This window comes from Rattus rattus, chromosome 1, assembly GCF_011064425.1.
Source record: "Rattus rattus isolate New Zealand chromosome 1, Rrattus_CSIRO_v1, whole genome shotgun sequence".
Lineage (NCBI taxonomy): Eukaryota > Metazoa > Chordata > Mammalia > Rodentia > Muridae > Rattus > Rattus rattus.
Genome location: NC_046154.1, coordinates 229,461,180 through 229,474,024, shown reverse-complemented (window position 1 = coordinate 229,474,024; position 12,845 = coordinate 229,461,180). Strand labels below are relative to the sequence as shown.

Here is a 12,845-nt window from a genome sequence, read left to right as displayed (position 1 = left end):
GGAACCCTGCAGTTTCCCCTGCTTCCTGTGAGACAGGAGCTGTGCTCAGCCATGTTCTTCCATCAGGAGGACTAAGCTGAGACATAGTAAATCCTTCCGTCTCCCAGGCATTTTGCTCAGGTTTTTGTTCCAGATAAAAAAAAGTTTTAACACAGAAAATCTGTACCAGAGGTAGAGCTGTTACAGTCTCTAATCTTAACTGTGTTTCTTAAGCATTTGGGAACTGAATTTTGACAGGAATTCAGAACAGCTTGGAGACGTAGGTGTCAGTATCTCTAGACTGCTGAGTTGAGTGGACGATTCTGTTAGGAGCTCAGAAGATCAGATGCTGAGGGAAATACGGGCAGTGAAGACCAACTCAGGAGGTTTACGATATGATTAAGAACTCTACTTGGAATTGGGTGAGGGGCCATGCACGGCACATTATAGCAAAGAACAGGTCTACATTTGCCTGCCTGAGATTGCAAGGGAGCCCAGTTAGTAAGCTTTGGTACAGATTTTGCTGGCTGCTTTTAGACAGATTTCCTGTGAAAATAATGAGCAAAAAACCTTGTTTGCTCAGAAAAGAAACACATAAAGGGAGGTGGTAGCCAAAGAGATTAAGACCATTAAAAGAGGAAAGTACTTTGCCCCTAGAGAATAGAAAAGACCCCTGGAGGCCATCTTAGGAAGTGCCTGTACCCAACCTGCCATGGGTGTAAGGAAAAAGATTATAATTGACTGGAAAGAGTTTGCTTTGAGGAGAAAGCGTTAGAGCCCCCTGATTACATCTGGCTCTTCAGGACATGTTTGTCTGAGTTCAGGCATGTGGATACCCACAGGCCATATGACTGAAGTCCAAGAAGGCTTGGCTAGTGATTGAGCTGGTAGCAGGCTTTCTTGTCAGCTGCATGATGGCTTATAGGTATGGAGGCCTCAACCCAGATTTCAGTGGAAGACTTGGGAGGCAAGATTTGGATCCCTCCAGTAGTCTCTGAGACAGCAGGGCGTAAGGATGTGGGATTGAAGCCATGGGTGGCATCAGACTCAGGAAGCTGGAGATGTGAGAAACCTGCAAGGGAAAGCTGCAAGCAGCCAGACCATCCCAAGACAGAAGTGTGTGTGCCATCAAAGGGAGGCAGGCAGTGCCATGCTGCATAAGAACTTAAAACCCATGCCTGACTCCTATCGTCTGGTCTGTCCATCTGTCCATGCTAGGCGCTGGACCTGGCATGATAATGGCCACGTTTTCTGCTCTGGGTGGGATTTTTCTTTTGCTCCTTTCGTTCTGCTATTCTGTGTCTGCTGAGGAGTACCCATGCTTATTCAGCCATGGCAGTGGTCATGGTCTAGGAACACAGACGGATGAAGGTTTCCACAAATACAGTAGTCCAGTGTGGGAGCTGTTCCGTGAAGTTTATGTTAACAAAACAAAGTCATAAATCAGCATCCTTTTCAATACGTGGTTAGTGCTCAGTATCAAACCTAGGGATTCTTGTATACATTATCAATTGAGCTGTATCCCTGCCTTGTGCTTGGGTTTTTCTTTTTTTAAACTTGTTTTGTGTGTATGGGTGAAACTGAATTTGGAAGGAATGCCACACAGATACTGAGTATGGGAGTATAAGTTGATCAACTCAGTACTCTAGTCTATGTATAGAACCATAAAGAAACTACTTTTTGGTATTTGTTGTGCAAAAATACTTGTGTAAAATTTAACGTAGCAATTTAGAATCGTGGAAAGTTATGAACAGCTTAAATCGTTTATGTTAAATGTAAAGTGTCTTGTCTACTTTTTTCTTTACTAGTGAGCGTTGTTATTTTTTTTCAGCCCCGCATCTCACCTCCACTTTTCAATAAAGCATCCACATACACTGTCCTGGGAATACTACACTATGTTTCAGTGTAAAGCTCACCTCGTGATGAGACTGATTGAAAACAGAATCAGCATGGAATTTATGCTGCAAGTAAGTGCTGACACTAAGAACTTAACAACATTAAAGGGATTGGAGTCTTCTGAAACCTCAGAGCCTGTTCCTAGTGGCACACCTCCTCCAGCAAGGCCACACCTAGTCCTCAAGCAGCCACCAGCAGTTGACCAAGTGTTCGGATGACTGAGACTCGTGGAGGACATTTCATTTAAATCACCACATCCTCCTCCCTGTCTCTCATAGTCTTGTGGCCCTGTCATCATGCAAAATACATCCAGTCCAACTTCAAAAGTCTGTTAGAGTCAAAACACTGTCTCTGCGTCCAAAAGGTCTTCTGAGACTCAAGGCAATCTTATTTATAACCCTCTAAAGTCAAAAGCAAATGCACACTTCTCACAGACAGTAGCATAGAATACACAGTGACACTCTAAAAAGGAGAAATTGAGGCCTAGTGTTAAAGGGCTTAGTTGGCTCCGCCCCGTCAGCTTTGCTGCCTTCAACACACTTCTGTCTCTTGAGCTCGTTCCACTCGTGAGTGCAGCTCACCTTGGTGGCTGTCCATGGCTCTGGCACAACTCAGGTTTCATACTGACAGCTTCATAAAATGGCTTCTGAAGGCCTCCGTACAGGGAGGGACTCCTTTGCCACACACCTGCCTTCAGATGCTCTACTTAACCCCAGAGGAAGATGCTACAACACATTACTTTATTGCTACTGTTAAATGTTGCTCTGTTTTAAAGTAAGTTTTAGTGTAAGTACTTACAGTAAAGGAAATGAAGTAGTAGAATCAAGATAGATGGATTACTCGTGTAAATATTTATCTTTTTGCTTTTTGGCACCTTCTCCCTCCTTCCCCATTTTGTCCCGTCCCGTCCCTTCCCGTCCCTTCCCTTCCCTTTCTTATTTTTCTTATTTTTTGAGATGCTGAGGATCAAATATGACCTTGTATCCATTAGGCAAATGCTTTATCACTGAGGTGCATTCTTGTCGTAGTTAGGGTTTTACGCTGTGAACAGACACCATGACCAAGGCAACTCTTTTTTTTTTTTTTTTTTTTCTTTTTTTGGAGCTGGGTAACAAACCCAGGGCCTTGTTCTTGCTAGGCAAGCACTCTACCTCTGAGCTAAATCCCCAACCCTCCAAGGCAACTCTTACAAAGGAAACATTTGGCCTGGAACAAGGAACCTGGCTTACAGATTCAGAGGTTCAGTCCGTTATCATCAAGGCAGGAGCAAGGCAGCATCCAGGCAGACCTGGGGCTGGAGGAGCTGAGAGTTCCACCTCTTGTTCTGAAGGCAGCTAGCAGAAGACTGTCTTCCAGACAGCTAGGACAAGGGTCTTGAAGCCCACGCCCATGGTGACACATCTACTCCAAGGCCACATGTACTCCAACAAGGTTACACCTCCTAATAGTGCCACACCCTGGGCCAAGCACATACAAACCATCACAACTCCCAAATTGATATTAAAAATATCAGCTAGCTTCCTCTTCCAATGATTTATTTATGATTTTTTTAAAGATTTATTTATTATGTATACAGAGTTCTACCTGCAGGTACACTTGCATACCAGAAGAGAGAATCAGATCCCATTACAGATGGTTATGAGCCACCATATGGTTGGTGGGAGTTGAACTCAGAAACTCTGGAAGAGCAGCCAGTGCTCTTATCCTCTGAGCCATCTCACCAGCCCCCTTGATAACATTCTTAAAGACAGGCTTAAAGCAAAAACTTAAAAAAAAAAAAATCATTTTTGCTGAGGGGCTTAATGTGGATGGGGCCTTGGATTTAATTCCTGATATAAAGATAGAAATATAAGTTATTTCTAAAGATTGAAGAACAGAAATGTAAAATGAGAAAAGTGTGCCGTGAAAGGGCATTTGTCCTTTTTAGAATGGTATAGGTGTTAACTAGTATTGCCATTGATGAATTTCCTCTTATAATGCTGGTGAGCCATGATGCTCTCACATGTGCTAGATAAATGCTATCCCGCTGAGCCTCAGGTCCACTCCTCTCCCAATCCCCACTTTTAAAGTAGAACACATGAAATGACATGTCTGACTTGAGAGTACCGTGCTCTCTCCTAATGAGTATTCTTATTTGAATTCCTGTGTAAGATTTGGCAGGTATTACATATTGTACTTGTAGTTCTTAATAAATGGTATTGTGTCTAGCACACTGATAGCATTCAGTAATGTTCCTATGAGCAGTGTTCTTATATCCTATTTAAATATTTGTGTGTTCCTCTTCTTTATAGTATCTAACCTGAAAAATGTATGTTATATAATTGTTAACCTTCTGTAAATGATCACATGAATGCCAGTGCAGACTGGGTGCAGTGTGCAGTTGGAAACAGTGTTATATGCCCTTCTGTCTTTGCAGGTTTTCAATAAACTATTAAGTCTGGCCAGTACCGCTTCATCCCAGAAGTTCCAGTCACATATGTGGAGCCAGATGCTGGTTTCCACCTACGGGTTTTTGAAGTCCATTTCCAATGTCTCTGGCAAAGACATCCAGCCCTTAATAAAGCAGTGGGTGTATCCTTTTCAGAACCAGCTCAACAACATGGGGAGGGAATAAGCTGTGTGGAAGACGGAAAGAGAGTGGCAGTCCATTGTTATTTCTTTAAAAAATAGAAATAACGAGCTGTGACTTGTATCTTCTAAAGACCGTTCAAAGGAATTGAATGTATTCGTATGTAAACACTGGTGTCTCCATTTGTAAATTTTGGCATATTTTATACTCCTTTTGGGCAGAAAGTAGGTTCCTTGGTGCCTAAGGTAAATACTCCAGCAGGCTGCCTTATAGCATTACTTATGAGGTGAAATGGTCTGGTGACTTTGAAATATGCTTGGGCTTGGCACAACTTGAATGGTATCTTAGGACTTGGGCAATTCTTAAATTTTTCACTTCAAGGTACTATTAAGAATTCAGTAGAGTGGCATTACTTTCAAAATACAATCTTGTCAATGTTTCAGAAATTTTCTTTAATCTGGGAAACATTTTTCAAAAGAGTTTTGAATATTTTGCCACCTGGGATATAATGAAGCTTACTTTGAGACTTTGATCTAGTGGGAATACATTTGAAAATTATTAATATAATAGTTTTTTGGGTTTTTTGTTTCATTTTGTTTTTTGCACATTTTTATTTCAGTATGTAAAATTTCCTTTACAATCCTTTAGAGACCAGAGTGGAGTGGTAAAGTTTTATGGAAGTTTTGCATTTAATAGAAAACGAAATGTTTTAGAACTAGAAATAAAACAAGATTACACATCTCCTGGCACCCAGAAGTATGTGGTAAGTGCTTTTCTAGGGGAGCATGCTGCCTTGTTGTCTCCAGGTCCAGGGGTGGAGGGACTCTCACGCTGGGGTGACAGGTGGATCTGCAGTGAGCATGTGCTTAGGGAAGAGCATGGACAGACTTCAGAGCTTGCGTCTCCCCTCGCTTCCCCGTCCTTGACGCCAGCTGCCATTGTACTTCTGGCAGTACGTATTTTATATAGCATCATTTTATATCTTAGCTGTCTTTAAATGTAAGGCTATGCATTGGCCATTTTCCAGCAGTCTTTAAATGGTATGTTGTTGCTGTTGTTTTTTTTTAAAGGGACCACTTAAAGTGACAGTGCAAGAGTTAGACGGCTCCTTCAACCATACCTTGCAAATTGAAGAAAACAGCCTTAAACATGACATACCCTGCCACTCCAAAAGCAGAAGGTAGGCAGTGAGTCCTAACTGTACGCTGGAGATGAACCGCGAATCCCGCGTGTGAAAACGCCAAAGTAAAAGTCCAGTTACACAGTACAGGGAGGACGTCTTACCTGCTAGCGTGTGCTCCTGGGCCGCATCAAAGCAGCAAAGCCATGCATACTTTCTTGTTTCTGAGACCGGAGCCACTCTACCATCCTTGATTATACTCCTGCCTCCCAAGTGTCAGAATTACAGGCCTGCGCCCCAGCGCACGCGCCAGCTCTTGCTTTCTGTTGTTGGAACCTTTGACTTTGCAATTGAGTATCTCTTATATTTATTTAACTTTGCAATTGAGTATTCTTATATTTATTTAACTTTGCAATTGAGTATTCTTATATTTATTTAACTTATGTTTAGGACAGAGTCTCACACTGTTTTCTGGGCTGCTCTAGAACTGCATACTGCCTCTGCCTCCCAAGTACTGCAGTCATATGCTTATGACACCATGTCTCGCTGTAATTTTTGAGAGCCTTATGTATTCCAGGCTGGTTTGCTTTCCATTAACCTTTAATAATAATAAAAAAATTCAGCATCCATTTTTTCTAGCTTCAAGGTAGATTGTTGTTTTTAAACTCCATGTCAGTGTTCACTCTTCTTTGACTTATCTTTTAGTGTTTCATGAAGCCATTTATTTGAAGTCTGCCTGCTCAGTATCTCCATTCATATTTGGACATCTCTCAGTTTTCAGTTTTACTTTTCTTTAAATACAGGAATAAGAAGAAGAAAATCCCACTGATGAATGGGGAAGAAGTTGATATGGATCTTTCTGCAATGGAGTAAGTTACTTAAAAGTATGTGATTACTTTTGAAATGTATGTTTTAAAAACTATTTATAGCCAAGAGAAACTGTTAGAAAAAATCTAAATAAAATTGTAACTCTTTAAATATATAAAATTATGTTCAGACTGGATGAGACATGAAGAGGAAATGCAGGAGTGGAGGTGTGGGCACAGCCTCACCCTTGGCCCTCTCTTGCTTCCTTGAGTATTTCTCACATTGATATGCATGTGACTCGTGGGGGCAATCTTAAAATGCCATTTTTGCTTCCCTCCGTTCTTTGTGGGCTGTTGGTTGTGTTTGGGACAGTGCTCCACAGCACGTTGAGGCTGTCTGTGTTTGCAGACCGTTTGAGTGCTATGCCTCTAAATTGTGTATTGACTTTTGGTTTCTTGAGACAAGGTCTTCATAACCCAGGTGGTTTTCCTTAGCCAGCCCCCCTCCTTTTAAATTTTTTAAATTGATTTTATACACGTGTGTGTTTTGTTTGCGCATGTGTCTGTGCATGATGTGCATGCCTGGGTCTGTGGGTGCCGAAAATCGAACCTGTGTCCTCTGTAAGATCAATGTGAGTTCTTAACACTGAGCTGTGGCTCTAGACTCTGGACTTGAATTGATTCTCCTGCTTCCAATTCCCTCTACCCAGTAAGTATTAAACTGAATTAGTATTACAAGTGGTATTATTTTGATTAAAATATTATATAAACTTCAGCTTTACTTTGCATATTAAATAAATGAGAATAAACCAGTGGTCCTTCAAATTATAATTTTAGAGCTTTCTTGAGAAAAGTAGCCCTGTGCCAAGCATTTAAGTATCAACTAAAGTTAGTCCAGCAGAATAAATGCTTTCTTTTATATCTATCTATGTATCGATCTATATATCTATATCTATATTTTAAATTTCCAATAAGGGATGTTTACACTGTAGGCATTTTTAAGTTATAGAAAGTTAAAAAAAGACGGTTCATATTGTTTGTGTTTTCATGTTTCATAATTGCAGATAAGAATGCCCAGAAAAATATTTTCAGTGGAAAATTTATTTGGTATTCTATGTGACAACTCTTCATATCCTTGAAGATCTTGTTAGAAAGATTGTGAGAAAGTTAGCATAACGTAGTGAAAAGCTGGTTGAGGTTTTAAGATATAGCTATAATAAATTTCACCAGCGTGAATATAGTGTGTCTAGAGCAGAGTCTGAGCGGTGTCTGCTTGTTTCTCTTTCCCAAAGGTAAGTGTTAAAATTGTACTTTCTCTTAGTGCGGACTCCCCTTTGCTGTGGATAAGGATAGACCCAGATATGTCTGTCCTGAGGAAGGTGGAGTTCGAGCAGGCTGACTTTATGTGGCAGTATGAGCTCCGCTATGAGAGAGATGTTGTTGCTCAGCAGGAATCCATCTTGGCCTTGGAAAAGTTCCCCACGCCCGCATCGCGCCTCGCGCTCACTGATATACTAGAGCAAGAGCAGTGTTTCTACCGAGTGAGGATGTCAGCGTGCTTCTGCCTTGCAAAGGTGAGGAGGTTACCAGGAGAACGAAGATTGCCAGAGACTGCTGTGCACTTGACACTGAGGCTCCAAGAATGAGTTAAAACTCACCAGAGAGTTTTTCTTGGTACCTGTTCCTTTGAAATCTTGTACCATATGCTTCTAACAGCACTGAGTTGAAAGAAACATGTTTGACATAAAATGGTTATGTACCAAAATATCATGATTGTCAAACTGAAAACCAAGGAGAAATTTTCCATTTTTAAATTGCCAACTATATTTTTATGCTAAAAAAATTTTGGCTAGCAACTCAATGATTGGGGGCTCGAGAGGCGGCTCAGGGGTCAAGAGTCAGGTCCTGAGTTCAATTTGCAGTAGCCACATGGTTTCTCACACCCCTCCGTAATGAAATCCATGCCCTCTTCTGGCCTGCAGGCGTGCCTGCCAACAACAGAGCACTCATAATTAAGTAAATCTTTAAATAATGAAAAGAAATTGTGATTGTAATGATTTCTGTTTTTACACGAAAATATATAAAATTAACAAATCTTAATTGTGGTAGTTATTTTATTTTGGTTTCAGAATTAAAATTAGTGATAATCTATAATAATTGGCTCTATGTTTTAACATTCTAGAAAGTTAATTTAACAGTAAACAGTCTCTCTCTCTCTCTCTCTCTCTCTCTCTCTCTCTCTCTCTCTCAATCTTTGGCTTTTTAGGACAGGTATGTTTTTTCGTGTGTATATGCCTTGGCTGTTCTAGAGCTCACTGTATAGATCAGGCTGGCCTGGACCTCACAGATGCTCCTCCTCTCCTCCTGAGTGCTGGATGAATGCGTTCTTCACTGCCGCTCAGCTCTAAGCTGTGTTTAGATTAAAGAAGAGCGGGTGCAGAGGACTGCAGACAGAGCAGAGCAGAGACACTGCCTACCTAGATAGCTTTACCCCATTTCAGCAAATGCTAAGCTGTATATTGGCTTTAGAGATGACAGGCAGCTGGCTTTCTGTGCTCCCAGATACTAGAGAGAAAGTGGGACTGTTTGCTAGGGATGTATTTCACTGCGTTCCAAAGTGTCTTGTGAGTTTTGTTAAAATCATAGCAGAGCCATAAAACTATGGCATAAAGCATTTAATCATTATTTCCTTTATCTCAGGTACTTTTTATATGCCCTTAAAATTTCACTAGTATAGGAATTTTTTCTAAAGGATTTTTCTTCACTATTTAATTTTTATTAAAGCAAGATATTTTACATCCTTATATGTCCTTGATAAGCTATCAGTTCTGTTAGATTTAAAGTTTTGTACTTTGATGAAAGTCTTTTTTCCCGAGAGTCTCTAATACACTTAATTTATTTTTATATTTAATTTTGTGAATTTGTTGTTTTGCATCAAGTAACCTAGAGCTAGCTTTGCTTAACTTAAATATAGCATTTGCTTGGTACATATAGGTCTGTGTTTCTTTTCCTTTTTATCTTTGTACCTTTTTTCTTGCAATTAAAATTGAGGTATTTACATATTCTTTATCCGTGTAGCCTGTGTTTCTCTCTGTGTGCCCAGATCAGGGATAAACAGCGGGGAGCACTTGGCCATTGCGTTCTGGGCAGCATCATTGACTTGTTTTTCCACTTGAGTAGTCTAAGGAACGGTCCAAACTCATGATAATATTTAATTTTGATGAGCTTAAAATGTCTACGTAAGTGGATAGGGAGAAACTCAGAGAAGCCTTTGAAAGAACATGAAAATTAAACACAAGAGGATGCTGGTACTTAGAAATTGACTTGTGCAAACCGACTGTAAATGGACATATGGGGCTTTTAGTTCATCTTGGGTTGGGTTTTTGGTGGGTGACTTGTATATTTTCTTGGAAATGGGTGATAAAAGACCAAATTAATTTTCAAGAACTGTAGTGTTGACTTTTAGAAAGCCATTTGGCCTTCAAAGTGTATTTATAATGGTGACAGAAAGTTCTTCATCTTCTGACTGTTTACAGATTGCAAACTCAATGGTGAGCACATGGACAGGACCACCAGCCATGAAGTCCCTCTTTACTAGAATGTTTTGTTGTAAAACTTGTCCCAACATCGTGAAAACAAACAACTTCATGAGCTTTCAGAGTTATTTTCTACAGAAGGTACTCCCTCTCTGTTCTTACGATGTTTTTATATTAACATAACTTTACCAATGCTCACCTTCTAGGATTTGTTTGATGTCACAAATTCTTATGTGTCTCTTTAACTTGGAAACTGCCTATGATAGGTGTATATTTCTTATAAGTACCTCTGCTCTAAACTTTTCTACAGTTTTCACTGATCACTGTTTTTTATCAACTTTATAAACATCGTATCTACATTGTTCATAACATGCAGAGAAATGAGCGGCCTTTGATTGTTTGCTAGGGGGCAGAGGTATGGAGTGTGTGCAGGCCTTTCTCATAGCCAGCCTGCTAGAATGGGGACGATATATTTTGAACCAGAAGTTGCCCAGCTCACAGTGCCAGCTTTGCTTGCTTGCTTGAAGGCAGGAGTCATGTAACCTTGACTGCAGGCAAGGTGCTGCGCAGGGCAGGCAGTGCCAGCCAGCAGTGCTAGTTGCAGCTCTGGTCTCAAAATGAAGAAATTAGACCAAGGGCATAGAGTGTGTTTAATGTTACTTACAGGAGGCTCTCTGCAAAATGATAAGTTAGAGGGAGAGTGGAAGTGTGAGTACCCTGGAGTATGGGAAGACGACTAGTTGCTGAGTGGTTTGCGAATCATTTGCATGGTTTGTTAGTCATAAGAGTGAAGGCAAACCTAGATTGACTAGATCAACTAGGAATTGTGATGTTAAAAAGGAAGAGGGAAGGAAGGGAAGTGATGTCCCATCTTAGCAGAGGGAGCTGTTGTGAGGCCGAGCAGTGTGGGAAAGAATCACTGTGCTTTGTTTGCTGTCAGGTGGAAGATTAGGATCCTCAGGGTGTGTTTGATAGAAAGGAAAGCTAGAGGAGAAAGCCAGTATAAAAGACAGGTCAGGCTTTGAACAGGAGAAGGGAGAACATAGAAATTAAGTGGTAAGAACATAATTGCTTTTCTTAAGCAAGTAGAAAGGATTTTCTTTTAAGTGAAACTCGTGCAATAGCTCAGAAGATTGTGGAGTAGCTCCAATCAATATTAGAGCCCAAAGAACCTTGTGGGACACTTTCCTTAGGGCAGGGTGTGGCTGCTGCAATTTGCTGTCTCAGCAGCATTGATTATCAACCCAAGACCCACTCCAGATTGCACCTTCACCCTCTGTCATGGAGGGGAGAAGGACTTACAAGGCTCCACCCTCCTTGGTGTAGCAACTGGTCAGGTGCCCATGTTTCCATAAGCAATTCTAACTAAACTCTGTGGGCCAACCAAAACTAAAACAGTCAAGGGAGAAGGAAGACAGGACAGGGGAGGAAACGTACCTGGCTGGAAAGAGGAAGAGGACTGGCAGGGGTGGGTAGTGGGCTCTGGTTATGGGGTAAAAAAAGGGAAGAGAAGGCAATGTGAAGGTTAGAGGTTTTCTTTTGCTTTTTTTCCCTAATGAAAGAAGATAGACTGGACAGAAGGCTAGCATATGTGTATTATAAAGATAATTATAAGGCTCTTTCTTTTTACTGTTTCGTTGCTTGTATGTATTGCTTCCAAAATGTATTTGTGTGTGTATTAACTTGTTTATTCCTTACTATGAGTTGACGTATCCTTGGGAGGATGATGCTTTTAGTCCAAATGACTTCTACATAACATTTCTAGTTGGCAGAAGAAAAAATTTGACTTAATCAAACATTTAAACTTGTCTTGTAAAAGTACAGACCAGGCAGAGAGAACAGATCTTTGTGTGGGGAAAGGAGCTTTCCTGTTTTTCTTATACACCTCACACTGCCCGCCTCAGGTCCTGTCCTCATTGCTGGGACAAAGGCATAGGAGGGAGGGAGGGAGGGAGAGGGGAGGGAGGGAAGAAAAGAAGGAAGGAAGGGGGAGTGGTCCTTGTTTTGCCTCCTAGCTGGAGAGGATCTAGTCCACCATTGCAAGGCAAACGTGACACCGAACACGAGGCTGCATTGCATCTGCAGTCGGGAGGCAGAGAAATATGAGCACTGGTTCTTAGCTCTCCTGTGGGAGGACCTTCCTATCATGCAGCAAAACCTCTGAAGTACCCTCGGAGACATGCTCCAAGTGTATCTACGGTTCTGTCTAGGGCTTAATTGGCTTTATGTCACTAGCAGAATTTACTGTTCTGTCATGCTGAAACTAACGGAAAATTGCTTATGAAATTTTAGAAAAAAGAAAGGTATGCTGAATTTTAGACTACTATCTGTCCTTAGTCTGAGGGTTGGTGAGCCGTTCCTTTCGTGCCTATCACCAGTGGATCCTTGAGCCTTACACATGATTGTGTAGGAAGCAAGGCAGTAAGCAATACACAGATACCCAGAGTAGATGGTGCGGGTTAAAGGTGAGCCAATGCTGAAATTGTGTCCTCTCTCCACTATATCACTTAGAAATCAATTGGTATAACTTACATTATGTGTACTTTCTTCCAGCAAGTGAGAGAGAGCACAGGCTCATAGCCTGTAGACTGTGTCCAGTAATGAAAATACTCCCTGGATCCCTGGATTCCGAATTTCAGTACCAATGCTTTTAGATGTGTCTGTAGTAGGAGGACATGGGAGATCGGGGATTAGGCTCCATCTAGACATCTGTGTTAACTGCAGTGTAATTCTCTTCAGAGGACAAATTACCATAGTAACGAATAAGTCGGGTTGTGTGCTTAAAACTCTTTTCCTCTTTTGTAGACTATGCCGGTTGCAATGGCTTTGTTAAGAGATGTACATAATCTTTGTCCCAAAGAAGTTTTAACATTTATTTTAGACTTAATCAAGTACAATGACAACAGAAAAAATAAGGTAAGGTGCTTCTCTCAATGAGT

The 12,845-nt window shown here is 41.0% G+C and overlaps 1 protein-coding gene across 1 annotated transcript in view; it reads left to right on the top strand.

The window, feature by feature from the left end:
• Taf2 (TATA-box binding protein associated factor 2) overlaps nucleotides 1-12,845 on the top strand; it is a 53,326-nt gene that overhangs the window by 16,434 nt on the left and 24,047 nt on the right. Inside the window, exons 11-18 of the mRNA XM_032915521.1 lie at nucleotides 1,811-1,946; nucleotides 4,292-4,446; nucleotides 5,093-5,207; nucleotides 5,515-5,624; nucleotides 6,368-6,433; nucleotides 7,692-7,944; nucleotides 9,907-10,047; nucleotides 12,712-12,822. Coding sequence (XP_032771412.1) covers nucleotides 1,811-1,946; nucleotides 4,292-4,446; nucleotides 5,093-5,207; nucleotides 5,515-5,624; nucleotides 6,368-6,433; nucleotides 7,692-7,944; nucleotides 9,907-10,047; nucleotides 12,712-12,822 — 1,087 coding nt within the window. The remainder of the gene's footprint in view (nucleotides 1-1,810; nucleotides 1,947-4,291; nucleotides 4,447-5,092; nucleotides 5,208-5,514; nucleotides 5,625-6,367; nucleotides 6,434-7,691; nucleotides 7,945-9,906; nucleotides 10,048-12,711; nucleotides 12,823-12,845) is intronic.